This window comes from Chaetodon trifascialis, chromosome 5 (genome assembly GCF_039877785.1).
Source record: "Chaetodon trifascialis isolate fChaTrf1 chromosome 5, fChaTrf1.hap1, whole genome shotgun sequence".
In the NCBI taxonomy this organism is placed as follows: Eukaryota; Metazoa; Chordata; class Actinopteri; order Chaetodontiformes; family Chaetodontidae; genus Chaetodon; species Chaetodon trifascialis.
Genome location: NC_092060.1, coordinates 23,927,983 through 23,955,634, shown reverse-complemented (window position 1 = coordinate 23,955,634; position 27,652 = coordinate 23,927,983). Strand labels below are relative to the sequence as shown.

The window sequence follows — 27,652 nt, the reverse complement described above, 5'->3', positions numbered from 1 at the left end:
TGAAGCTCTGTGTGCGAAATCTGTGTAATAAAACCAAAATAAGCATCATGAAGAGAAAAAGGAGACAAAGACAGACGACAAAAGTTGTGAAATCTTGTGTTAAGACTTTGTTTTGGACCAGGCAGCTCAGTGGTTCTCCCTCAGCCGTCACCTGGTTATTTATAGACCCTATTAGACATCTGGCTTCCAATCAGTCTCCAGCCTCCTTCCCTGCCTCCTTTTACAATTTATCCTTTCATCCTTCTTTCCTCCTCTCCCTCCATTTGTATCAGGACCTTTGACCCTTCCTTGTTAGGGAGGAAAAGGAAGAGGTTAACCTCTGCACTGCATATGCACACACGTGCCCTCACACACACGCATGCAATTTCAGTGTCCTACAGCCTTTGCAAAAGGCTGGTGTGGAGGTCAGGTCTGTAAATCTAAATGCAGATAATTAGCTTTCACTTTAAATTAAGAGAAGATGGCACAGATTTATACAAATGGATTCTCCTCTAATTGAACTATGCTGGGTTAATTGAGGTCAGTGGACACTGATATCAAATATATTTCTTCCATAAATAAATAGATGAATAAAATTCGAGCATGTTCAAGGCTTTAAAGGAAGCGACACACACGCACACACGCTATTGTTTTAAATAGAGTGTAACCAGCATATTCTTATTTTCCGTCTTATTTTCCACTCTTTCGTTTACTCAGCTCTGTTTCTTTCCTGTCAGACAAAGGATAGTAAATGTAGTTATTGGGAACTTTGTGTGTGTGTTTAGCAGCTTGTTCTAGTGCCTGGGGGGCTTCTGCTGCCCCTGTGAACAGAAATATTTTACTTGGGTATCTGCCATTCAGAACAACCTTTAAATATCTCTCTCACTTTCTCATTGTCTCCATGTCTCTTGATTATCTCGCTCAGACTCTGAAGTACTCACCAATATATTTTTTGTTAATTCAAAACATCAACAAAACTGCCCCGAAAAAGTACAAGAAATAACTTGGCAACATTTCGTCTCGCTATTGGTGCTGTGAGGAAATGAAAGAAAGTATCCAGAAAATGACTATTCATGTTTAAAACTGGCTGTGACACACAAACACACAGAGACCTGTTTCATGTCTTACTGTCTGGAGATAAATGCTGTTGGACCTGTCAGTAAATAGCTTAGAGCTGTGGTACGTAACACAAGCATTAAAACACACACGCACGCACGCACGCACGCACGCACGCACGCACACACACACACACACAAAGGGTCAGCTGTGCATATGTGCTGCTGCCCAATCAGTAGTTTAATCACAGAGGTTAGAGTTTAATGAGTTATTATTACTCAACCCTAAATCACACAAACACATGGCTGCACAGCCGTTTATACACAGTGTGTACTGTATGTGCTCGAGACCTGCAGCAATAGCTTTTAAACTGTACTGCGAGGCTTTCTGAGCTGTTTCCTGCTCATTAAAGCTGTGCTTGTGGAACAGGACAATGGAGAAATGTTAAAGGGTCAGTCCACCCAAATCACGTGTGGCGTAGGCAGGCATTTTTTTGTTTTTATCAAGGTTTTCAGATATCCAGGGCTGAGACTTCTGTTGCAACCCCAAAACAATGAGGGTGATTGGTATTTCCTTTGTTACGCTCAAATTGCTTTTTGAGTCAAAGAAATGCGAAAATTGTCCGCAGCAAGATCTAGAGATTATCCTGAGTGACTGAGAAAGGAAGAAAGGAAGAAAAAAGAAAGTAAACGTAGATCTGTGTAACTCAAATCAGCCGGTAAAAGATCATTTTAGTGGCTTTTCTTTCTTTTTTGAAAGAGTCAAACACACTTTAAGGGTATCGCTAACCGAGCCTGTCCGCAGACATTTGGATCTGCCTGGACAAAATAAGCTTCTATAACACACCACCAGGCTGCTGGTTTGGTGGCTTGTGTGTGTGTCTTTGTGTGCGCGTGTGTGTCAGTGTGATATTCTTGTAAATGAGACCATCAATCAAACACAACATGGGAAGCGGCAAGAGAAAGAAATATCCTCGCGATGAAACAAAGGCGCTGGAGCAACATGTGGCATTATTTAACTGCCCATTCAGAAACACAAGTGTGTGTGTGTGTGTGTGTGTGTGTGTGCTCATGTTACTAGGTTTGAAAAAAAGCATTATTTGACTCTTAGTTGTGTACTTTCAGGGGACCGGGTTTTATTAGAGGCCGGGGGGCTTTTTTGACCTGTCATCCTAACGTAAAGAGTCCATTCAGTAAACTGGTTAGAGTTGCTTCTAACTGAAACTGGGCAAGTCGGACTAGAGAGTTTAAAGTAGGACTAAAGTTGGTATTAAGGGTAAACTTTTGTCTGGAGTTAAACTAGCAGGACTAAAATAAAGAGCAAAACTTTAAGGTGGGACGAGAGCTTGAACGATCACTGGGAAACAGTTGTTTTCCTGTTGTGCGGCGTGTCTGGCACATGCTCCTGTCTTGCAGTGATTTTGAAATTTCACTGTGTTTTTAGGTGAGGAGAAAGCTTCAAAAGCTTGACAGTTTGCCAGGTATACATTGCAAGTGAACGGATCGGTGCGAGCACCTACTCAGTTCAGAATTACACTCAAGGAGTTACACCTGGTGGACTACAATGACAGCGAAACTCAGGACTACAGTTAGCTGGACTTCAGTGTGTAGCTAAAGTAGAGAAAGGATTCAAAGATGGACTCCAATTAGTAGAATTAGACAAGTTGGCCTAGGATGAGAGCTTAAGTAAGGACTAAAGTTTGAATAATGAGACGAGAGGGAGGACAAAGAAAGGGATGTATTGGTCAGGGTTTTTCCCCCGAATATGCTTCAGATGCGGTCTGTTGTCATTACACATAGGCAGAATTATGTGTGTGTCTGTGAGTCTGTGTGTGTGTGTTCAGAGCGACACAGGGATGTTATGATAGCCCACTTTAGAAGTTGGCGTTCTCGTCCCTCACTGTGCCTCTGTGTCTCTCACACACACACACACACACACACACACACACACACACACACACACACACACACACACACACACACACACACACACACACACACACACACACACGGAGGCAGTGCGTATGCAGTGTATGGGGAGATAATAGCTTTGCAGGGGCCACAGTAGAGCATAGCCAAAGATCTGTCTGGGTAAAAGATCCATTAAATCTCTCGCTCTCTCTCTCTCTCTCTCTCTCTCTCTCTCTCTCTCTCACACACACACACACACGAAGACATACTTCACTGACGTACAAAAAAAATTGAAGAACACACACACTCACACACACACGTTTCATCACTTTTCGGGACATTGCATAGACTTACATTCATTTCCTGGAGACTTACTCTAACCTTAACTCAAGTCGTCACCCTGAAATTTAATGATTTACGTTATGGGACCTGCATTTTGTCCCCACAATTACTGTGAGTCCCCACGTTCTGACTGTGTAAGCAGATTTATGTCCCCACAACATGAGTAATACATACAATACAACTTAACTAAACCTAAACTTGAGTTTACCCTAATCTTAACCCTAATAGAGACAAAGGGTTCATTTACATTATGGGAACCCATAAGGAAGACAAGTCCCCACAATGTGACTCTGTAAACGTATTTATTTCCCCATAATGTGAGTAGTACACAAACACACACACTCACCCCCACATAGTTGCCAGCACACACACACATCTCTATAGCATGAACCATTAATGTGCCATCAGATATCAGACCATTCAACCAGATGAGGCCCAGTGAGAAGAGAAGTCCAAACTTTCCACCAATTATTCTCCAATCTGCCCATTGCTGGGATGGAGGAGGAGAAGACCAGAAGAAAATACTGGAGAAGAAGAGTCATTCCCAGAGTCAAATACTGCTGCTTTCTCACGCCCCTCAGCGTCTCATACACAGGGTACCCTTTAGCGTCTGTGTGACACACACCAGGCTTTCAGTTAACTGTAAACCCTTCTGCAGTGGCATTAGACGCCCAGAGCAACTGTTTCAGCCGTCCAGCATGTTTTCCTCTCAGCAACGCACAAACCCTTCCTGCCAGAAAGCCTTTCTAACACGTGGTTAATGTTGTGAAATGGCCGCAGGTTGGTTATGTTTAGACGCCAAAACTACTGGTTGTGTTCAGGAAAAGATTGTTCACTTTTGGTTTCTCACGGGACACGAACCTCGGTCTCCTGGGTTAAAGTTGTTTTTCAGGCATTTGCATACATCATGTTCTTGTTGCGTCCTCTTCTTCTGCAGCGATATAATGGCACGCGACTGGACAATTAGCAGCAACATTGTGTCTGCAAAACATTACATCATATTCAGCTAATTTCAATAGAATGATTGCAATGAGTGGATTTGCTCTAGAAAGCAGAATTGATATGTGTGGTGCTTTGAGTAGAGTTCAGCTTTGGTGAACTGACATACAAACTCGATAAGGCTGTCACTCAAATTCAAAGCCTCAAGCAACGGAACCTAACCCGTGCAGAAAAATCCTAAAATATGTCGTGGAATTAGCATTTCACTGCTAAGCTAACATTGCTGCAAGGCAGTCGCTTTTTACAAGGTCGACTTCCCTCTTTATCCACGATTCTTCCATCCATGATTGCTTCCTCGCTTTATTTCTTTCATTGTTTGGTATCATGATTACCCTTTTAGCATAGCTCACTAGTTTGTTTTGGTGAGGAGAACGCTACTGAGGAGCACGTACCACAAGTTCGCGCTATCACCTTTAAAGGTGATGGCAGATCAATGCTGCGTTCACTTGTTTCTGCTGCCATCTTAGCAGCCAAATACACAGTTATTGCAGGTTTAAGGTTAAGAAAACATTACCATCATGTTTAAATACTCTAAAAAGCCAGCAATTATACATAATTGTTGTTATAATTCAAGATAAATTGCCAGCCATTTCTACCAAAAGAGCACATAACATCCTGCACTGGCACCGAACGTTCACACTGGATGTAAAACATGTCCTCCGTTATTATCCAATACAAATGTAACTCCTAGGGAGACTGGGTATGTTTTTGTCTTATGCATGTGTGAGAGAGGCTTGGTCAACAGAGAGGAAATTCCATGTGACAGCATGATATTAATGCGTGCCTCTTTGCCCGTGTGTGTGCGTGTGCATGAATGTGTGTGAGCAGCGAAGCGTGAAGTTGCAACTCCGGTCACTCGCCCACAGAAAGATGGTAATTAGTAGCACACTGTCTCTCAGCTCATAAAAATACAGCGGCTGGGACGAGAGAAATAAAGAGAGAGTTACATCGAGAGAAGGATGATGGGATAATGGGAAGGAAGAGGGAAATAAAAGGAGAATGTGACGATGAGAGGCAGAATGACAGGAAGAGAGAGAGAGGAAGTTTGAGAGGCTAAAAGCAGAGACAATGAGATGGAGGGTTGAAAAGGGCACCCAAGGGATGGCAAAAGAGAGAGTGAGGAAAGAAGGAAAGCGGGGGAAAGAGTGGCAGTAGTTATGTGGTGTGAGAAGTCCTGCGTTAGCCAACTCTGCGCACTTCACAAATGCTTAATGTCTCATTTTGCAAAGCACGCTGCGTGTTTTTGTTTTTTTTTTTACGCTTAATTCACTAACACACAGTGGAGACTGCAGGAGAAAGTGCCCAAGAAGGGATCAGGATTCAAAGATCCTGAGCAAAATTTCAAACCCTCAACCTCAAAAGTTAATGACATACATCTTATCCCAATGAGCCCAAACAAAGCCGTCAGAGAGCGGTTTCGTACACTCATAAGCGGTGGTTTGTGTAAGGAAAAAGGACGATCACTCCTTCAGTTTGAGTGTTTCAGTGTGTTGTTTTTGTGGTGGTGAGTTTTTTTTTTTCGTTATTTGTTTGCCCAAACTCTCATTGCTGTCAGAGACCGAACTTTTCCAAATGACTGCTTATTTTTTTGTCTCCTAACCTCATTGAAAGAATTGTTAGTCTCCATTTTAGCCAATTAGCAAACCTTGAAATCACCCGAAGATATAGAACTGACATGGATGCGTTCATGTTGTTTTTCACATTTTCACATTAGACTTTCTTGAATTATGCCACTGAGGGGAAGCTGGGATTCTACATACATCCACAGGATTGACATGTATTTGTTTTTGCCAAAGGGACTGGCAGTATGCATTTAACTGGAAGCTTGGATAAATGGCTAAGAGAACAGACTCTTCCAGTGAATGTGTCAATTAGGATTAAAATCCAAAGAGAAAGATCAACGGATGTAGATCCAACTGTGAGGCGATTCTGACGTTGTGGCCACTCGCACACACTGGCCCAGGAGGCATTTTTCCCATACACAATCATTAGATGAGGAGTAACAATAATTTGGCGAGTCATTTTAACCCGAGTGCCAAAAACACCCAAAATGACCAAAAATTGGAAAATCTTGAAGTCCAGTGATTATTTTACCCCATTCATATGTGATGGGAGCCAAAAGAAAGTCAACAGGCTCTACAAGAAATGGACTCCAGTGCACATGCTGTATGGGCCCAGAAATGCTGGAGCATGAGTAAACCTGGGGGGCTTTTTCGCCATATGAGCCCACTGAGCAATGGGGCGCCATCTTGAACTGCAGTATCCATTTTTTCCTAATAGCTACATCCATGATCTGCACATCAGACAGAGTTACTTACACACAAAGTTCCTGGGATGCAGATTTTTCTGTTTAATTTACCTATTTGGTGAAGAAAATATAGATATATAATCATCCATTCATAACATAATACATTTGGGACGACATTGAACCACTAAGGAGGGGAACAGTAACAGGACAATAGAATAAAACAGTTGTTTTTAGAGTGATGAAAATGAGATCAGTCTGACTCATGTGTGGCTCATTCTCCTCAGTATCTTCCTTTTCTTTGTTTTACTGTGTCCGTCCCTCTCTCTGTTTATGTCCTATACAATATGTACTGTATTCTGTCTTCTTATTCATTCAGTGGATATGCAACACATGGAGACAAAGCAACACCAGATGTTTCCACAAAACCATTATTTTTTTCTGTTTTTCTATGGATTTAGATGTGCTCTCCTGTCCTCGTGGTTATTCTCTGCTCAAGCTCATTAATTCTCTCACATTTTATCCTGGAGTTGAATGCTGTTTGGTTGACTCACAGGGTCACGACCTCTGAATCCAATGTAGCTTTACTGTACGTGACATGATCCCCATGGCATCATTGCTAGCAGCTCTCTTTATAACAGAGCCATAGATGAGTAGTATGCAGGGGCATGAACAGCCAGTCAGCTGAACACATGTGAAATTGATTTAAGAGGCATGTTGCCATAGGTGTAACTTTATGGGGAGACAGGCAGACCTGCCACTCCCAACAAATTCATAAATAATTTGTTCCCTTTTATTTATCACAAATGTTTAGGCTCAGTCTTAGCTCTCCTCAAATGTATGTGAGAGAGAAACAGAGAGAGGCTGCAGTCAGTGGTTCACGTGTCAAATGAATTCACTCATTTTGACGTGCAGCAGTGCAGCACACAGGTAAGAACAACCCTCATTTTTACATTTGAACGCTGTGCATTTAGAAAAATTCAGTCAGAAATAAGGCATCGCTGTGTCTGTAAAACATAAATAGAGATAAAAGAACAAAGTACACCACTAACCTAACCCTAGTTTTCTTTTTGCTATGAAAATTTAGCAGCATTTTGCTAGATTTTGTCATTTAAGGACTCTTGTGTTGACTGCTTCTCCATTAATGTCATTTTAATAGCCTAGTTAGCCTTGTTAGCTTGTTTTTACAGGCTAGTTAGCCTGTTGTCAGCTAGCTAACATCTAGCTAACACCAGATGAATGGCGGGCTAAGAACAGTCGCAAGTGAAATAAACATCATAAAAACAATTACTCTTTCCACATTATGACATATGAACAAATTTGATAGTACACAACTCTCTTAGTTAACAGCCTTATCTATGCTAAAAACTTTATGTTGTGTTAAATAAACACAAAGTCTGTTGTTGAAATGCTGAGGCAATCGTTGGATGTGTTACATTAGCTTCAGGTTTACATTAGCTTAGCGAGCCTCTGTGTTGTTAGCCAAACAACAGGATATAATTATTATCTTAACAAAATAGATAACTGGGACATCTTGTTTAATGTGTCAGTGATATTTAATGGGCCTGAGAGCAGCCAGTATCCTGTTGAAATTCTTCTTTGAGTTTACAGCGTCAGTCATGTGGTGCTAAATCTGTCGTGTTAGTAGCTTTTGTTGATGCCTGTGTAACATCTTTTGCACACAGGCAAAATAAACATGACTATTGTTAGCAATAATATGTATTGACAAAATTGTACTTTCGGCATATTTCCAACATTTGAATGTTGTCGTAGCTACTCTGCTAATGTTTTCAATTTGGGACGTGTTTGTGTGGGTACTGCTTCTCACTGCTACACCCCTGCATGTAACCTCCTGGTGATAACAACCAGATCCAAGTGTAGGCGGCTGAAAAGGGTTTTCTCCACAGAGAAGCCAGACTTAGTCTCCCCGACAGGCTGCTCACTCCTGTGCCTCCCTGGTCATGACCAGCAGGGGGGAAACCTCAGGGCAGACCCAGGAAGCTCAAGAGGGATTTAATTTCCCCGTGTGCCACGGGGAGCCCGGGTTCCCCCGGGGGGGGGAGCTGGAGTTAGTTGCTTTGCTACAATACTGTGCTGGCCTGCTTGCCCTGCTGCAGCCATCGATCTGACACCAAAGTGAAAGCAGTTTCACAGCAGCTTAATTTTCCTCCTTCAATAGTGAGGGAGACTGTGTGAGGGAGATTTTCAATAACTGCACTTCTGATGAATTTCCCAAAAAAGAAAATGAGATGAGAATTTGAGGATGGATGGGGAGAATATTTAAAAAGGAGATATTGAATTAAGAAAAGGCTCATACATTTCTCTGAAGCTGTCTTTGTGTGTATGACTCACACACACACTCTCATTGCCCGGCTGCACAGACGCTAACACTGGACGACATCTGTGAGGTATGAATATACAAGACGGACTGACCATGAATTGATTTATGGTCAGTTGTACCTGAAAATGATGTTCAGCAGACCCCTCTTGCATGAAAAGAGATAGACACACTATTAAAACATATTACAAATTAGACAAAGGATGTTTTTTCTGAAAGCTTTGTAGATTTTATGTTTAACATTACGGTACATTTGTTTATAAGAGGATCTTCTTCAGAATATTCCGGGATTAAACTGAACAAAAGTCTATCTCCGGTGGGTTTCTAGCTGGTAGGAAAACTGATATTTTAATTAACTTGAGCCCCAGAATGAGACACTGAATTAGTCAGTTTGGGTTCCAGGCATTACAATATTTATGAACTTTCCACAGTTCATTATAGACCCTGCTGAGGAAAAAGCTTTTCAATTTTTTTGACATCTGTACCAAAATTCTTCAAATGAACTGAATTAATTTCACTGGACGCTGATTTAATGAGAAGTGATATTATTTTATTGCCTCAACTGCAAATTGATGACTCTCCTGGTAGTGTATAAAAGTTTTCCTTTCTACCAATAGAGGGCAGCAGCACTACTGCAACTTGCAGAAGGACTCACAGTCACTGCTGCACTGTCTGTCCCGACGGAAAGAAATGTGTGGAAGTCAGTGCAGTGATAGAGGGTAGCTGCAGGATGAGCAGTTTATACCAAATGTTTGAGAGTGGTCATGCAATCGTATCAATCAACTTAAATCTCTGCTTTTATCAATTAAAACTCAATTAAAAAAAAAGTCTAAAACCAATTTCTGCTGTTGTTTCAAGGCACCGTGGATCATTTGCAGAAGAAGATAAATTAAGTTTAATTACTTCTTCGACAAACTCTGATCTATCAGACAGCCTTTTTGTGTGAAGCGTGCATAAGTGAAGTTAACGCACAAACACTCCTCAGCCGTGATGCGCAGGACCGTTTGGAGAGATGCCTCATAAAAGACGAGACTTCAAAACCAACATATGATCACAAAGTAATTCATTAAGATGATTTATGGGCCACGACAAAAGGGGACGAGCTGCCGGGAAATGAGCTAAAATATGTTCTGTAATGCATCACTGCTGCCGTGGACTGAGCGTTTGGAGTTTTATTCCTGTGTGTGGGAAAGTAGACGAGTTTGTACAGTGTTTCTGCGGGGAAGATGAGGGACGAGTGAAAGTTTGTAGAGCGCTCTCACTCTCTTTTCTGGTGACATCAACAGAGGGAGAGAGAGAGAGGGAGAGAGAGAGGATTTTGGGGGAAACCTAAGTACAAATCTGTCTGCCTCTCTCACTCTCACAACCTCCAGGCGTACCAGTCTGTGTTGCGCCCTCGCTCTCTCAACTTTTTTTTTTTTTCTGATTACAACTCCTCTGCAACTCTTACTTTGTGTTTCTGGCAGCGGAGGGATGTTCTGTGGAAGGAGGTTACACCCGAGCTGAGCATTTTCACCTTGGAAAGTTTAGGTTGATAGCTTCGCCTCGGAGACTCTGTGAATGGGGAGCGTTTGGGGAGACTTTTACGCATCGAGCTGAGTGACGCGCGGTGAGGTGTTTTAAAAGAAAACTTGTTCTTGGCAAGTGTCACAACCAAATCCTCATTTTCACCCCGTTCTTCAATGGCAAGGGAGCGATTTAAGGAGATTCTGACTGATCGAGTCTCTTGAGAGAAACTTTGGTGAACTTCTGCAACTTCAGCGAACTTGATTTCGGCTCCCATCACTTTTTTTTTATTCTACCACGCACTCGAACGGCCCCTCTTGACCTTTTCGGGATCCTTACTTCCACAACGACAACTTTCCCCCCCGCGGATTTTCAATTAACTTGGGTTTGGAAGTACTTTGAGTGGATACCATGCCTCCGATCGGGCCGGAGAAGCGTGCTGCGCGTTGCCGGGTTTGGGCTCTGGCTTTTGCGCTTGTGGTGTGCGCTGCTTCGGTGACCGGATGCCCACACAAGTGCAGCTGCTCCGGGTCGCATGTGGACTGCCAGGGTCTGGGTTTGAAGACTGTGCCTAAAGGAATACCGAGGAATGCCGAGCGCCTGTAAGTCAAATATTAATGGCAGTTGAAGCAATTCTTATTGTTCTGTCTTAAATGTCATCACAGTGTGCCCCGTGGCCCCGTGGTGCGCTTTTCTCTCACAATCCTGTAATATTTCCGGAGGGATAACAGTGAAATTTGTGCAGCAGGCTGCTGAGTACAGAAAACTTCACATAGGTGCGTTCGCACAGGGCTGAGTTGTCAGAAGCGATGGAGAGATGTTGAAACCTAAGAACAGTTTTGATAGGACATTTCAAACCATACGTCTCAGTGACAAGGTGCGTTTTTAAAGCCGACCTGCCAATCAATGAATTGATAGAGTATTGGTGCCGCTTTCTGGTAAATAAGTGCTATGGTTGCATCCATGTTCGTCGGGGCTGCTGCTGAGAGGTTCAATTGAAACGGGTCTAAACTCTGACCTGGAGTCAGTGTTCATTGTAAGGCAAATAATAAATTTTATGGCCAGAGCAGCACTCTTGAACTGTTTTACTTTGCATTAAATAATCTGTCTGACTGGTCATACAGATGAATAACTTAATCATGTTGTTGCCATGAATTAGAAAACTTTGCTTCAAAAAGTGAGTTTAATTTGGGAAAAGGTGAATTTAGCTTGGTGCTGGCTTTTCAAATTTTTAGTTATTTAAGGTCAATATGGGTGATTGATGACAAAACAACACCCTGCCACTATATTATTACCTGTATACTTATGCAATAATCTGTAGTTTCCCGGGAAAAGTTACTAGTATAGCTCCTGGCTGAAAGTATGGACTGCAGCCGCTTTGGTTATACACTTGGTGGTGCACATGAAACTGCCCTAAAATTCACCAGTGACCCCAGTGAATGGAGGCAGTAAAGCAAACAGTCCTGAAGCAGCTTTTAGAGTGAGCATTTAAGTTTTTAAACAGGTCAGAACGAAAGGTGAGAAGAAGCAATGAGCTCCTTAAACCTTTTTATATTCCTCAGCGCTCCCTTTGCAGTAAGACTTTCCAAAGGTTTTCACAGGTTCCTGAAGTTGGCCTGGATCCTCAGTGATTTGTGTAAAATCCTAAACAATGATTTAACTCTTAAGGAATTGTTTCCAGTGCTGTTTTCCAACCTGATGACAGTTAGTTTCAAATGATATTCATTCCTAAGGCAGAGACAGACCTCTGACAGACGCTGCCGCCACCTCTAGCCTGATCTTGACACGTATACACCCCTGCAGACACACACATGCCCTCTCACACACACACCTACGCCGCTAAGGTATGGAAGCGATTATGCATGATAACGGAGCAGCCTAAAGCTCCGCAGGGGATCAACAACAGACCTAACCCTGAGACAACAAACACAATCAGTAGGCTGGAGAGGGAAATGGGGGGGGCTGTGTTTGTGGATGTGTGTGGCGGAAGGGGGGGGGTTTACTGGTGGGTATGAAGATATGATTAGCATTTCTACTTTTACATGAGCGTGTTTAGATGTGTAAATTTGTGTCTGCATGCTTGCGCTGGCTCATGTGACGGTGTGTCTTGTGTCCACATGTGTGAGTGTGAACAAGGAAAGCCATACCTCTTCCATCCCACAGGGCTGATGTGACCTCCCAGGACCTGTTGGCTTTTACACAGCAATCCCCCGAAGACATTTACACCCTAGGAAAATAAATAATTAGAGCGGGCTGTGATGGGAAGGTGGGATAAGGGGGTCCCCTGCCTCTCGCTGGGGTCCCCCGGGTGGAATATTTGGGGTAGCAGTGCCCCCTCCCTCCCCTTTCACTCCAGAAACTATGTGTTTATGTTTCCCTGATTTATCCAGGTCAGTGTTTCAGCTGTGACTTTGGCCCGGAGTTGCTCTTTTCCTCCATCGCTCTCTCCTCCTGCCTTCTTCTTTGTCTCTCTCAGCAGATATATTTTAGGGAGTCTAAGATGGGAAACATTAAAATGGATGAGATTCCAGTTCTAAAGGTTATGGCAGATGGGAAAATTTTTAGAAAAGAGAGATGAGCATTATTGCCCTGAGCAGGGATTTGGGTTTGACAACTGGGAAGAAGTCCATGTGGACAGCTGAGTCTAGTAACAGAAGTGCCAAGTTTGTTAAGTTGAGTAAAAACGCCTCATTTGCAGCAAAGCTTCCCAAATTCTCTCACTGATTTTTGATATTTCCTTACCTTTAACGTTCAGTGCTTTTAAATTGATCATACTATGTTAGAGATTCACATGATTTTTCCCCCTTTATCTTGTGTCCTAAGGGAGGAAAGACAGATTTATTATGCCAAAGTCAATATTCTGATATAAAGGAGCAGTTTTTATGGCAATGAAAACTGGCAATCAACATCAAAATCAACTCATGAATATATTTAAATTTATTGAATCTGTTATTTCAGAAGTTTCCTGGCAGCAAGATGTTCCATTTGGTCAAAGCTGCAATGTCACACTGTTGAGGTAACTGGCTGGACATTGGTATGCATCAATTTGGACAGCAGAATGGTGCACGAGGACACATGGGTTTGTAAGAATACTCCAGTAACAAAAAAAACCCCAAACTTTTTTTATGATTAGATCCTCACACCTCGAAGGCTTTTAAGAAAAGTTTGCTTCTTTTGTGGAGGTCGGAGTCGGCTCTTATTCGCAACACGTACGATGGATTCCCATGATGACCAAAAGTCACGGTAAAGAAGGACCAATTAAAATGCCCATGGAAACTTCAGAAACTTCAAATCACTATTGTACAGGACCATAATAGCTACTCTGCCGTTAGTCTGCATGATCAGTGTGTTGCAAACACTCTTGTTTTGGACATAATATCGCTAAGTACAGTTTCCAGTGTGGTTAGCTGTTTACCTTCGTCACAGGCGGCTCTGTTTGCTTATGTTGATCGTGAATGGAAAACAACACGGGACACTGATGCGTCCTACATTTAACCCTGTTAAACATGCTCATGGTGATCCATCCGTCTGATTCTGACATTTGGTTGTGTCTCATGCAGAATTGTTGGCCGATCCACAAACTAAAATGGCAAACATTTCTTCAGAGAATCACCGTTTTGCGGATACGTTGAAATAATGATGTTCAGAGACGTCCGTAGAGAAGAGGAGGTACAGTTGTCTCCACCAATAGTACTCACCACACCAGAATACTATGCAACGAAGCCACAAGACATGTGGTGTTGGAATAAAAGACATCACTCTCGCCTTATCTTCAGTGGAAAATCTTTTTCGGCTACTAGTTGACTGCTCCTTTTATCGCTCTCTCGGGCCACATGTAGAGAATCAAACAAATTCAGACAGACCCTGTGGAGGTTACTGAAGACAAATGTAGAAAATCACTGCACAGTGAAGAAGAACATGACAGATTGGGGAGGAAATCCGGCACAAGAAGAAAGTTAAGTACACGATGAAATAGCTTTCGGACACACCGATGTGTAACACCGAAGAAGTCGACAATGGCAGTCTTTTTCTTTGAATGGCCAAGGCTGCCTAGAGGGGAGGAAGTCAATCAAAATGGAAAATGGTTGGCGCTGTAAAATTTGCAAAATCACCAGTGTGGTCCTTTAAGCTTTAGAGTCAGTCCCCACTTACTCTCTTTATTACACACAGTATATAACTTGGAATCCAGTTCACTTCCACCGCCTCCACCAGTAAAGGTTGAGAGGTGTATTCAGAGCCGGGGTCCACCTGTCATAACTGCAGAATGAATCTCTTTATAAGCTTAGTTTTCTTCACTATTGTAAACAGAGCATTTGGAAAGGTTAACGAGAGAGAAACAGTGGTGGCCTCATCTGTTCACTTAACACACACACACACACACACACACACACACACACACACACACACACGCACTCACAGGCAGCCTTGCAGATTACCTCAGGCCAGTCAATTCCGTAATGTCCTCCTTGGGAAGCCACTTGAGACCTCATTTGCATCTAATTTGAGTGGAGGGTTTTGGGGGGGAGGCTTAACAGGCTCAACGATGCTGGGCAAAATGAATTGGAAAACAGGGACGGCTTTTCTCTCCCGTGTCCAATTCACACCTGCCCTACAGGGACCGCACACACACACACACGCACATGCACACACACACACAGCCTGGAGTGCTGATTTTTAGAGCTGCAAATTCCAAACTGTTGCCCCAACTGCTGTGAAATGTGGGGAAATTGAATGGTGGTAACTCCAGTGGGGGCCTTCAGTTGATTGAGCTGCAATCAGGACATTTTTGTGTTAGAATTGTGGATGTACGTGTGCGTGAGTGTCCGTCTGTACTTGCATGATCACATCTATATATATATAGAGATGCACAGCATGTCAGAGTGAGTGTGTGTGTGGATGTTTTCAGTTGAATGAGTTCACTGCTGGAAGCGGCAGACCGCCTGAGCCAACTTTACATAAACTAATTCTGATTTTAACTGCCTATTTTTCTGTTCCCCCGCTAAACGGCGCTTTGAGGACGTTTTGGCAGGGTTTTTACGAGCAACACCTTCTCTGCTTTCTCTAGCCTCGTCTGGCGCTTTCTCTCCGTCTTTCCTTTTATTTCTCTTTCCAGCTCCTCATCTTTGCCCTGACTTTGTTTCTCTTTCCTACATCTCTTTCTCCCCGTCCCTCGACCTTCCCTCGCCTTCTTTGTCTTACTTTCCTCTGTGTCTTTTTTCTCACCTTTGCCTCACTCCACCATCTTTTCTTTTCCTTCGCCTCCTCCCTGCGTCTCCTCACCAGTCCCTCTCTGACCTCCACCTCCCCCTCCAACACACACTCACACACACCTTCAGGTTGCCAGCAGCATCTCTCCAGTAGAGTTTTCACAGCTCCCATTTCCCCTCAGCGTGCCAACCTACCACGGAGCGCACAACAATACAGTCCTGCTGTGTCTGTGTGTGTGTGTAGCATGAACACACACACACACACACACACACACACACACACACACACACACACACACACACACACACACACACACGTTCCAGCTTCTGCTTCTGGCTCTTATCAAAGCTTGGTGTTGATTGGTCAATGGGTGCTGGAACCACCACACCCTCAGCTATGAAACAGCATTCCATGGTGGGACTGGAATCTGTGTGTGTGTGTGTGTGTGTGTGATTTTTGGTGCTAACCTGTGCATGTTGCAGACCAGCTAATTTGCGCTGACACAGGTCCCGTCCCCAAAATTTGGAATAATTCGATTGGATCAAGAACAATCTGTAAGTGCTGTGCTGTTCACTCCAGCTGCTTTCAGTTGTGGCCCGGAGCATTTGCCTGAAGTCAGCGCAAATAATATTGTGTTGTATACAGCTGCTAGCCACAGCCAAGACGTCCTATAGGTCAGAGATGCATTCCAACTGTTTTGATGATTTCCACGAACCATGCTGTGTTGGCGCTTTGCCAACTTCTGCAGAAACCAGGGAGCTTCTAAGTGAAATATTTAGCTTGTACTGAATTTCAGTGTATGTCTGCTGCTTTGAGGGAAGCTTCAGTCAGCACACACACTTTGGTAACTGTTGAATAAAAGCCATCATTCAATGAAGAGCGTTCTTTACTGTTATCGTGGGTATGGCGGTGATGTAATACATCTGAGGAGCAGCAGAGTGTTATTGCTATAGCAGACAAGTCTAAACTAAGAAGTAAAAACCACAATGAGCTTGCTGTTCTCAAACAGCCTCTTAATGTCACGCCTATCATCTGCGGCCATCTCGTGGTAACCATTTGTGCCCTTCCAACTACAAGTATGCTCGGTTCAGTAATGGTATGCCAAATGGCACAAGTGAGGGTAACCAATATTTAGGCTCCAGTTCTAGGTCAGTGGGTGATATTCTCTTCCCCCAAGTGTCTCCAGTGTGCGGGCAGTTGACCTTTCTTTATAATTACTTTCAGTCTGCCAAGGAGGCAGCCAGCTGGCACTGACAGTGGGCTCTGCCCTTCTGGGAAACAGAGCAAGCTGGCAGAATTAGAACATGCACATATACACAGTATTCACATGTACCGTGCACATAAAACAAGAGGTGCGCGCACACACACACACACACACACACACACACACACACACACACACACACACACACACACACACACACACACACACACACACACACACACACACACACACACACACACACTGCCGTATGTATGGAAAATGAGGCAGACACTTAAAGGTATGCATGGATGTACACATCATTGTACCGCACTTGTGAGGACCCTCACTGACATTATGCACTCCCAGGCCCTTTCCTTAACCATCACAGCTGTGCCAAACACCAACCAGACCTAATTCTGAACTGAACCCTTAAAGGACAATTACAGCCTATTTCAACTTTGGTCTTATTTATGTCGTTTTTTTGGACATTGTTTGTATCTATTGTACTCATTACATTTTATTTCACATTACTTTCTTCCAAAGCTCTGGGAACATTCCCACCAGGAAGCGTTAGAAATGAGGCGATGATCAAACGGCTTGTAAACAAGCCAACAGTTAACCAGATGATCTAAACCATTTTGTTTGGAGGATAGGCTTGAAGTGAGTGCATGCATAGGAAAACGGACTGTGTGTGTGCACAGCTAAAAGTTTTGCATGTTGGACCACAAAGAAGGCCTCTTAACTGTGATGGATGTTTGCAGCCAACAATTTGGGTGATTATTTCACAGTTTGCCTCCGTTTCCTCTTCAAAGAGAGTTTTGCTAACCTGGGGGTTGATTTAAAACAGACCTGTATGATTGTCTGACAGATTTTGGCCTTTGCTTATATTAAACAACGTTACTACACAACAAGATCTCAGCAATTAGCTTTGTGTGTGATATTATTGCAGATAAGAATGATGGTTTGATGGCCAATACTAAAATAAGACCAGCTTTGTGTAAAACTAGAATTTTCTTTTAGTCCTCAAACAACCCTTTGAAGTTGTGAGGACCGGCCAACATGTCGTCACTCTCCAGAAATATCCTCACTCTCAAGGTCTGAACGAACTCAGAAATCCTCACAAAGATGGTACAAGAGCACACAGACGCATGCACACTTGAAAAAGGCATATTTATATTGCAAATTGAAATACATAATCATGAATGTATTAAGCACTTAAGTGAATTTATGCATGCGGCCACATGCGTACAGTGCACCCTCATCATTAGGCCAAGACACACACACACACACACACACACACACACACACACACACACACACACACTCTCCAGCTTTCACCGGATTAAAGATGCAATTGGTTGTAGTTGGAAACTTTGACATATAACGAGAGAGAGACTGTGTCACATAGAAACTACCCCGAGTCACGAATGACCTTCTGTGACTTTCTGCTGCAACAGAAGTCCTCAGCCCGGAGGACTTCAGAGTGTGTGTCATAACACCAGTCTGAGTTTGTGTGTGTGTGTGTTTGCAATCGTTTGATGTTAACAAGCTATGCCACTGTTTTGTTAGGCCACCGTCACCAAAGCAACACATCCCTTCTGCGGGGATGTTGTCCTCAGCATGTGTGTCTCTCCACTGTATGTGTGTGTCTACATTGTGTCTGTGCATGTGGCAGTGCATGCAACATGTGTGTACAGTATGAGAGTGTGACTTACACCATAGTTTGCCCTTTTCGGTGCAGTGTTCAGCTACGCTCAAAGTGACAGACTGTTTATGTTCGGCTTGAGAAACTGGTCAGTGCGTTTCTCCATCTCTCCATCTCTCAAGCTTTGTCTCTGTCGTTCACTCTCTCTCTCACCCTCACATTCATCTTAACCTCTCTCGTTCCCTTATCCTCTCGCTCGCTCAGTCTCGTTTTTTCTCTGACTTGGCCTCTGCTGAGGAAGCAGAAGTCCTTGTTCTTGTCAAGTGGCCTCTCAGCGGCCAAATTACCCCACCGCACCCCCATTCACTTACAGTACAGCAGTAGTAAATCTAGACAAAAGCAATGCAGCCCTATAAACTCCAGAAAAGAAAAGAGCTAACCAAATACAGCGCTGGTTTACAGCCCTTTTGGCTCGTGGCTCTAAAAGAAAGGGATGCTTGCAGGCGACTCCCTAATGTGGTCAAGCCTGCGTGGTTAACAGCGACACCAAACTATGAATTTCCTGAGGTTGAGTGGCATTAACATTGAATAGAGACTATGAGGGAGAGAGGGCTAAATTGTGACAGACAAAGCAACAGCAGATGAGACACAGAGAGGAGACGCATTACTCCCCCGGATTTCAACAAAATCCGATCAGTCTGGGATATTTAACTCAAAAGATGCGTTCAGAAGTAATTTAAAAGCCAGAGACTTAAGAGAGGAAGAACAGAGGAGGGCGATGACGAAGGATGTAAAGCTGAAAGATGGATAGAAGAGAGGTAGAAAATTCTAACATGAGACTAAAATTGAGCCAAATCGACGCAGAGTTCAGGAATTAAAGTGCAGACGAGATGGAGGGAGCTGCTTTGCGCACCACTGAGACAAGATTCCCCTTTATGGACTGAATGTCCGGTCTGTTGGAGGGAAAATATTTTACTGACTAATGGCTCCTTTATCCTCAGCGTCTCTGCTCTTCTTCCCCCGCTCCTCTCCTCTTGTCTTCCCTAGATTTTTTCGGGAAACAAGTTCTCCCGCCTTTTGTTTAGTTGCTCTTAGCATTGTTAGCATTCTGGACATTGCAAATGCCTCCAATAAGCCAAGATTCTTACTCATTGTGACAAATGTGTGGCGAGGAACATCGGCCAGACGAAATGCGAAATGTCAAGTGTCAGAATGTTTCTGAGAAGCATTCAGAGCCTACATGAAAAACAATCTCCAGCAGTGGGAAGTGACAGTGTCGCGGCTGCAGACCGTTTGGTGTGTTTGCTTTGCTGTGTAAATTCTACTGTGGCTGAATTTGATGGCTGTCTGTGAACATACATGCTTTTTATACAGGTGGTAGGAAGCCAGCCTTGAATATTTTGGTTGCTTTTTAATTCAAATACATTTAATTAGTGGAGATGCACGGTTGATTTAAGACCGTGGGTGCCTGGTTTAAAGGCGGTGCCACCGACAGATATATGATTCCAAGAAGGATCATGATTTCTCAGAGTCAGGTGTCGCTGTGATGCGCCTTGCAATTTTATCCATCACTGGGAGAAATGAAGGGAGTAAAAGCTGACTTATGATCTATGTTGAAGGCAGAAGACGTGAGAAGAGCTGCAGGAGTCAGGGGAGGATACCACGAGAGATTCAGAGAGAGAAAGATATCTTGTTCAAGCATGAGACCACCAGTGTTTTGTTAAGAGCTGGACAAAAATCCCACACAGATGTTTGCAGGGATGTTTGCGTCTGTCTTTTTTCTCTCACTCTGTTTGTCCACATGTCCTCTTCAGGACCGCAGCCAGGATTTTAGAAACTGCAGAAACTTAAGTCATGAGTGCTAATTCGCTGTTTTTTTAAAAAAAGCTTTTCATAAATAGTATTTTTCATTGAAATGCTCCACAATCCCCCTGTCTGATAGTCTAAATGATGTTGCAAAGCTTTTGCTGCATTGAGTAAATCTGGTGATGACACATTGAATCCTTTTATTTATTTTTGTTTGGCCTGAGCGATATCAGGTTTCAGCACACTGACTACTTAACGTTGCTCTGAACTTTTGTGTGTGCGCACTTGTTCACAGGCTTTTTGTTGTGTGAGTGATGTGAGTGCCCAAAACCTCCTTGTGATGATTGCTGTGTATCCCAGAGAGCAGTTCTGTAATACAAGAGAGTTCATCACTTATTAGCATCACTGTGACACAGATTCAAAGCAGCAGTAAACGGCTGCACCGGAGACCAAAAGCTCTTCAAAACCCACAAATTTTCCAAAACTTGTAGACTCTTGTAGACGATACATGGACTGCAAACAGAGACAGGGACTGAACATATCATTCTTTTGAATGCGTGCCATGATTACATCTTCAGATTTTAGAATTTATGTGACATATAATCGTTTATACAGGAACTAAGAACACGCCGTTGAGTTTTAGATTCGACTCACTCAAGGTTTCCTCTTGGAAACACGAGCTCTTCGTGCCAAGTTTGAACTGCAGCTTAAAAGTTTACATCCAGTTTATTAAATATATATTATTTTCCATGGCTCTCTGAAGCCAGTATGTTTCTAAGACAACATTTCAAGTTCATATAAATTACTGTTAATTATTATATATTTCACCCGTTTTACTTTTGTAGACTTTATACATTTACTGGTTTAATCACTGTGTTGTACCTCTGATGGGAGCTTGATGTTGATTTGTCACTGATGATGCTCGGACCGTGCATCTAATCTGACTATTAGTTTGTGCTTTTGTCAGCCCAGTTTCCTTCTTACCTTACCAGTTCATTTATATTTATATAGCCCTTTTGGTCTAACTCTTGTTTATGGTATCTCATCTTTTTCTCATTTGTAATCACTGAATCATTGATGAAACGAAAAAAACAAAAGATAATTGAATTTGTCAGCCATTACTGCCAACTCCGTGTCTTCGACCTTTATTTCCTCCGCCAAGGAGCTTGTTTTCAGTTCGCTTTGTGTGTCTGTTTATCTGTTGTCAGCAGGATTATGGAAAGACTACTGGCCCCATTTTTCTTGAAACCTGAAAGGCTTTAACATGGACCAGAGAAGAACCTATTAAATTTTTGGGGGCTGATCTGAATCATAGGGCGTATACGTGGAATTATTTTCCACTTTTGTTAACATTGTGAGATAGGGCGTTTGGCCTTTGCGGAATTAAAGCCATACTACATCTTAAAATCCAGTAGATGGTAGTAAAGTTAAGTTGTGACAAAACAGCCAATTGTAGAAATATGATGACTCCATATAACATTTCACGTTCCTAGGTACCAGTAATCCTCTGGGATAGTTTACACATGTAGTTCCTCAAGCTTTATTTGCAGAACCTTCTGCAACTAAATGTGGCAAAGACGAAGGAACAGGTAGTGGACCTGAGGAGAACCAAGGCACCGGTGACCCCTGTTTCCATCCAGGGGGTCAGTGTGGACATTGTGGAGGATTGCAAGTACCTGGGGGTACATTTTAACAATAAACTGGACTGGGCAAAGAACACTGACGCTCTCTTGGAAGGGCCAGAGTCGCCTCTATTTTCTGAGGCGACTGAGGTCCTTCAACGTCTGCCAGACTATGCTCAGGATCTTCTATGAGTCTGTGGAGGATAGTGCTATTCTCTATGCTGTTGCGTGCTGGGGCAGCAGGCTGAGGATGGCAGACGCCAACAGACTCAACAAACTGGCCAGTGACGTTGTGGGGATGGAGTGTGACTCTCTGACGGTGGTGTCAGAGAGGAGGATGCTGACTAAGCTACGGACTATCTTGGACAACGTCTCACACCCCCTTCATGACGTGCTGGTCAGGCAAAAGAGTACTTTCAGCGGGAGACTCATCCAACCAAAATGCAAGACTGAACGCCACAGGAAGTCAATCCTGCCTGTGGCCATCAAACTGTACAACTCCTCCCTCTGAATGGTCCTTGGACTTTTTCACCCTCTGTTAGATCACACATATTTATACTGCAGTTCACTGTTGACCTAATTCAATATACAAAGCACATTCTTCTACATACTCTTTCCTAATGTGAATACTCTTTTTATTATCTATTTTTTGCTTTGTCTATATTTTGTTCTTTTATATTTTGTTTATATATATATATATATATATTTTTTTTTTTTTTTTCTTTTTCCTTCTAATTTTATTCTTGTAAGGAACAAAAACAATTTCCCCTCGGGGATCAATAAAGGAATTTTGATTCTGATTCTACACAAATCAGTCATTATGGAGCGCTCAGTGGTTTCACTGGAGAACCAGCACAACTGTAACAACACTTTCTTCTCAAACTAAGGTGTGGCTATGGGAACATCAATACACACACATCATGCAGCTAATCAGAGTCTTACTCACATCCGGCTGTGAAATTCTACTAGTTTTGGAAATATATCCAGACACACATAGTGTGTGTTGCATATCATAGAAGAGTGACTGTTGGCCTTGGTGGAGATGCCCTTCTTGTTGCAAAGGTGTTTAACTTGCTGCATTTAATGTGCACTTACATGCAAAGTGAGAGACGAAGATGTTTAATTTCATCAATTTTCAACTACTAGCAGCTACCATTTAGCAGAAAAATATGATGTTTTGACTGACTGTGCTTCTAAGCCCCCTTCTCCTTCAGTCCTGATTGGACGAAAGCTTTTACTGTAACTTTATTCTGCTCCTGCCTAAAAAGGTCCTTCATATCAAGCGAGGTCTGAGCAGGTGTTAAATATCACATCCAAAGATTTGAAGTGGCTGGATTGCAGCTGTAATGAAGGCTAATTTTGAAGCCGTTTGACGGCTGCCCCCTGCTTCTGGTGACAGATGCACTGTAGACCGTGGAGCTCACAGGAAAAGGAAGAAGGCAATTAGGATTCCTCGCGTAACTGGGAGATTTAGAGAGGCGAAATTGAGCATACCTATCTGAGAGAGAGAGAGGGGAATGAAAAACAAGAAAGGAGAAATGAGAAAGTGAAGGACTACAAGAGCTTTGTGGAAAATAACAGGAGATTAGGACAGGAAGCGAACGCATTCGGAAACGAAGCGTTGGACGCAGAACAACAAAGGATGAAAGGGAAAGGATGGAGGGATGGAGAGATAAGGATGCAGTGGCTGATAGAGTGAGAGAAAAGTAGAACGAGGAAATGTCACCGTGTCGGAGACAGAGACAGAACACAGAGAAGAAACTTTACAGTAGTTGTTCCTCATTGTTGTGCGGGGTTGGGAAAAAAAGGGCAAAGGTCAAGAAAACAAAAGCAGGACAGATTGAGATAAGGACAGAAAGAGAAAGACAGCTGACCGGCCAACAACCCGCCATGTCAAACATTTTAATTCATGTATTCTCTTCATTTTCACGCTTTTCACCGCAGACCAGCCTCTCATTCCACGGAGCTCTTGGGAGTCTTTGTCACCTGATCTGTCATTTGTTTAACATTCCTCTCTAATAGTTATTTCTCTGTTTTTTCTCAGTCTCCGTGGTGTAGCCAACCAATAAAGCTGTGCTGTAAATGAATCAGCCCCCCCCCCCCACCAAATCTGTGTGTGTAAAGTCAACCAGTATGCCGGCCCAAGGCAGCCAGACACTAAGGTTCACTGGTTTCAGTGGTTTGGGGTGAGATGTGGTGGGGAGCTCTCTGTGCCTTTGTTTATGTGTGTGTGTGTGTGTGTGTGTGTGTGTGTGTGTGTGTGTGTGTGTGTGTCTGGGTGTTGTATGGTATATTAATTCCCTGAACACCTGCTGTTTGCATTCTTGTCTTATCCCTTGCAAACACACACACACACACACACACACACACACACACACACACACACACACACACACACACACACACACACACACACACACAACATACCTCTGCCTGTAATGGAAACAAATAGTGGTTAGAGCTTTTGTACTAAAGCCTCTTGTTAGTTGTCTGACTGCCAGCTGGTCAGTTAAATTTAAAGCCAAGTTAAGCTTTACTGCTGGGTGGGGTGGACACTCACACTTCAGCAGACCAGGTGCATAAAAATGGCCGCCCCACTAGCTTTAGGTCATTCAGATCCTCTGCAGCCTTTTTTATTGGCTGAGAGTTTTCAGTCTTTTAAGACAGATGCATGCACACACGACTTCATATTCAGAATTTAATTTTGCGATTGAGGTCTTATAACATGGGATTATCTGGGTCTTTTTCTGAATGCACAACAGTTTCACACCTTTCAAGGTAGCAAGAGACGATGATGATAGTGATTTTGACATCATACCAGCAGCATTACACCTTTCACCACACCTTCAATGATTGTAGAAGAAGAGACAGAGATGTGCGAAAAGCTTATCCATTATCAAGCCATTATCAAAGGCAAAGTCAATGTAGAAAGGCTGGCAGCAGCAATACTGTCTGTGTGGACCCCACACGCATACGAGCTGCAGCAGTTCAGGCATCATGCACAGGTAGGAGTCAGTGTGGCCCAGGCGTCCCACCAGTGTTGGTTCCTGTTGCATTGCACTCCAACCCCCCAGTCCTCCTCCTTATGCGGTAAGATTTTGGTATCTCTGATTTCATTAAGATTTAACCTTCATGTGTGCAACTGAAAAGCTGGATCGATCCTCAGAGGAAGAGCCATTTTCACCAAATTGACTCTGCAGCTATTTGCTATAAATGGTCAGCGTCTCTGACTGAAATTTATGCCCTAATGATTGATGTTAACAGCTACCGCTCACTCTTCATCTTCACTGATATTAGGCCAAAACTGAAAATAACACATGCAGTTCTGTACACATTCTGTACACATAGTGCACTGTCATGGCGTGACAAATTAATAACATCCACAGTGGACATGTGACATAGTGTTATGACCAAAACTTTAATTGACGTTTAATTTCACACCACATCTCGTTCTGCTCTGCCGGCGGCCTTGACTCCGTTTTTAGGTGGTGATGTTGGATAAGGTGGTGCCACGGCTCTCCACCTGGCCCTGTGTCGTCACTGTTTGTTTGTCTCCAGAGCAGTTTCCCTGGTGAGAGCAGAAGTTTCCACTGTGAACAAGAGGAAGATGGAGATAAGGATGGAGAGATTAGAGAGGCGGCAGAGAAAAAAGAGAAGCGTAGGGAAAAATGTAGCCAACTGTAAAAGAGTGAAAGATTGAGATAAAAGAGGAGAGATTATGGGGAAAGAGAAAAACAGAGGAAGGCGAAGAAAAAGTGTTAAGTCAACTGTGAAGCGGTGAAAGATAAGACAAGAGGGATTGAGAGAGGGGGAGACGCTGTAAAATGGGGAGATTAGGGAGAGAAGGAAAAAGTGGAGAGGATGATGGGAACATGGGGTTAAAGCTGGCCGTGAAGAACTGACAGATTGACATTAAAGATCAGTGACTGGGTAAAGGAGAGGTTTGAGTCAGATGAAGGGAAGGAGGGAGGAAATAAAGAAAAACTGAGAGATTGTGGCCAAATGCGAAAAGATAAGGCGAGATAGATAGCAGGGGGAGGAGGAGGTGGATAGAGGTGAGGTGATGAAGAACAGAAGTTTTCCGATTGGATTCTGCCTCGGAGTCACTCAAAAGTGAGCGGATACTTGAAATTACAAATCAACAAGGACTTTCTTTCATCGTGGATGCAGCTCTTTCCTCAAGCTGAAAATGATAAATCAATGCTGTATTGAATTTTTCACCGCGTCCAAGAGGGCTTATCAAGCTGCCTCGCTTTCCAAGGAACTGGCAATTACACACATACTGAAAGCCTGTGACATGAACCAGCAGCATCTCGTCTGGATGATGGCGGAGTGGCTCGCCGTCAAAAACTTATCTGGTCTCTTGAATGCTTTGGCAAGACGGATGGGACTCAAAGTCATCGTGAATTCCCTTTCTGGTTTTTGCATAATTTCGCGTCATTGCTGCTTCCAAGTGCTTGGTTCACTTGTTGATGTGGTCGTGTCTATCATTATAATAAATACAACATCACCAAACCTCAGAACGTCCCTTTGAAATTCAACCAGATATGTTTTTATTGTTTGTGTTTATGTTTCAGCCTTGTCCGTTTATTGACATGTTGCAGTACTAAAAAAAACATTTTGGCATTTTATGCTTTATTAGGTTCCAAACAGCAAACAGTGAATGACGTGCATCAGAGCTTCCTGACTGGGCTTGAGGGAACGGACTGAAAATTTATTTTAGAATTAGTTTATATGTTGTAAAAAATACGTGAGTGTAGGAAAGGTGGTTAGCTTCATGAACATGTATCAGGACAAACATTTTAGCAAACAGGTGCCTCTTCACACATCCAGCAGACAAAATTAGCATTGATTTGACCTCCTGGCAAAAGTAAATCCAATATTCAAACTTCTTCTACCTCTATTTTGGTCTCCACCATCTTCTGAGGGAACTATTTCTCCTATGTGCTCCACTTTGTTTTCCAGCTAGTCGCTAACTTTGTCTGTCATTTGCTGATGGGCAGTTAGTGTTTGGTTGGTGTATCAGGGCCGTGTCTGGAAATGAGGTTGATGAGAGCTACAATCATGAAGCTGCAAGACCGTAACGATGAGCTGAAAGGTGCTAAAAGGTGATCATTCGCTGTCGATTCGTCACTGTGAGCGATCCCCTTCACATGACGCACAGTCATATGATCTGTTGTTAATGTGAAAACATTGATTGGTGCTGGTTTAAGGCTCTTTGTTGCACCACTGTAAAAACCTTTCGAGGTTTTGCATGGAGGTTTTCGTACTTCCTTCTTCTCTCTTATATCAAGCATCCTCAAATAGAAGCCTCACTTGACTGCGACCTCGTTCTGAGGACTTATTTGTTGTGTCTAATTATTTAGATAAGTGTGTGTACTGTAGTGGGTGGGAGCCTTTGATCATTTTATGTGGCCTCCCATTGTATCAGATGAGATATTGAAACTATTCATTACCCTGGAGCCCTTTCAAAGACCCCTGGTGGACCGTGGACCACATTTTGGGCTCTGGGAAGTGCTGCCCTCGCCCACACCAGCCCTCCCTGTCTCAGGCCGGGGTATGGCTCTTATTAGTGGTCCTTGCCGTGGCTGCTTGGGGAAGCCTTTTGAAACCTAATATGGTCTTAAATCAGATTTATAAATGTTTAGGTGTATTATGAAAAACACACACGCAGGCCGCCTTGGCAAAACCAGACTTTGTTTATGTGTACGTGTGAGTGTGTGTGTCTGCGAGCGAGAGAGGGCGAGTGAAAGCTTACGAAGCGAGGGAAAGAGAGTCGTGTGTGTGAAATA

At 43.2% G+C, this 27,652-nt stretch overlaps 1 protein-coding gene across 1 annotated transcript in view; it reads left to right on the top strand.

Moving 5' to 3' along the window:
- Nucleotides 1–10,403: 10,403 nt before the first annotated feature.
- slit3 (slit homolog 3 (Drosophila)) overlaps nucleotides 10,404–27,652 on the top strand; it is a 242,144-nt gene continuing 224,895 nt past the window's right edge. Inside the window, exon 1 of the mRNA XM_070962829.1 lies at nucleotides 10,404–10,977. Coding sequence (XP_070818930.1) covers nucleotides 10,787–10,977 — 191 coding nt within the window. The 5' untranslated portion in view covers nucleotides 10,404–10,786. The remainder of the gene's footprint in view (nucleotides 10,978–27,652) is intronic.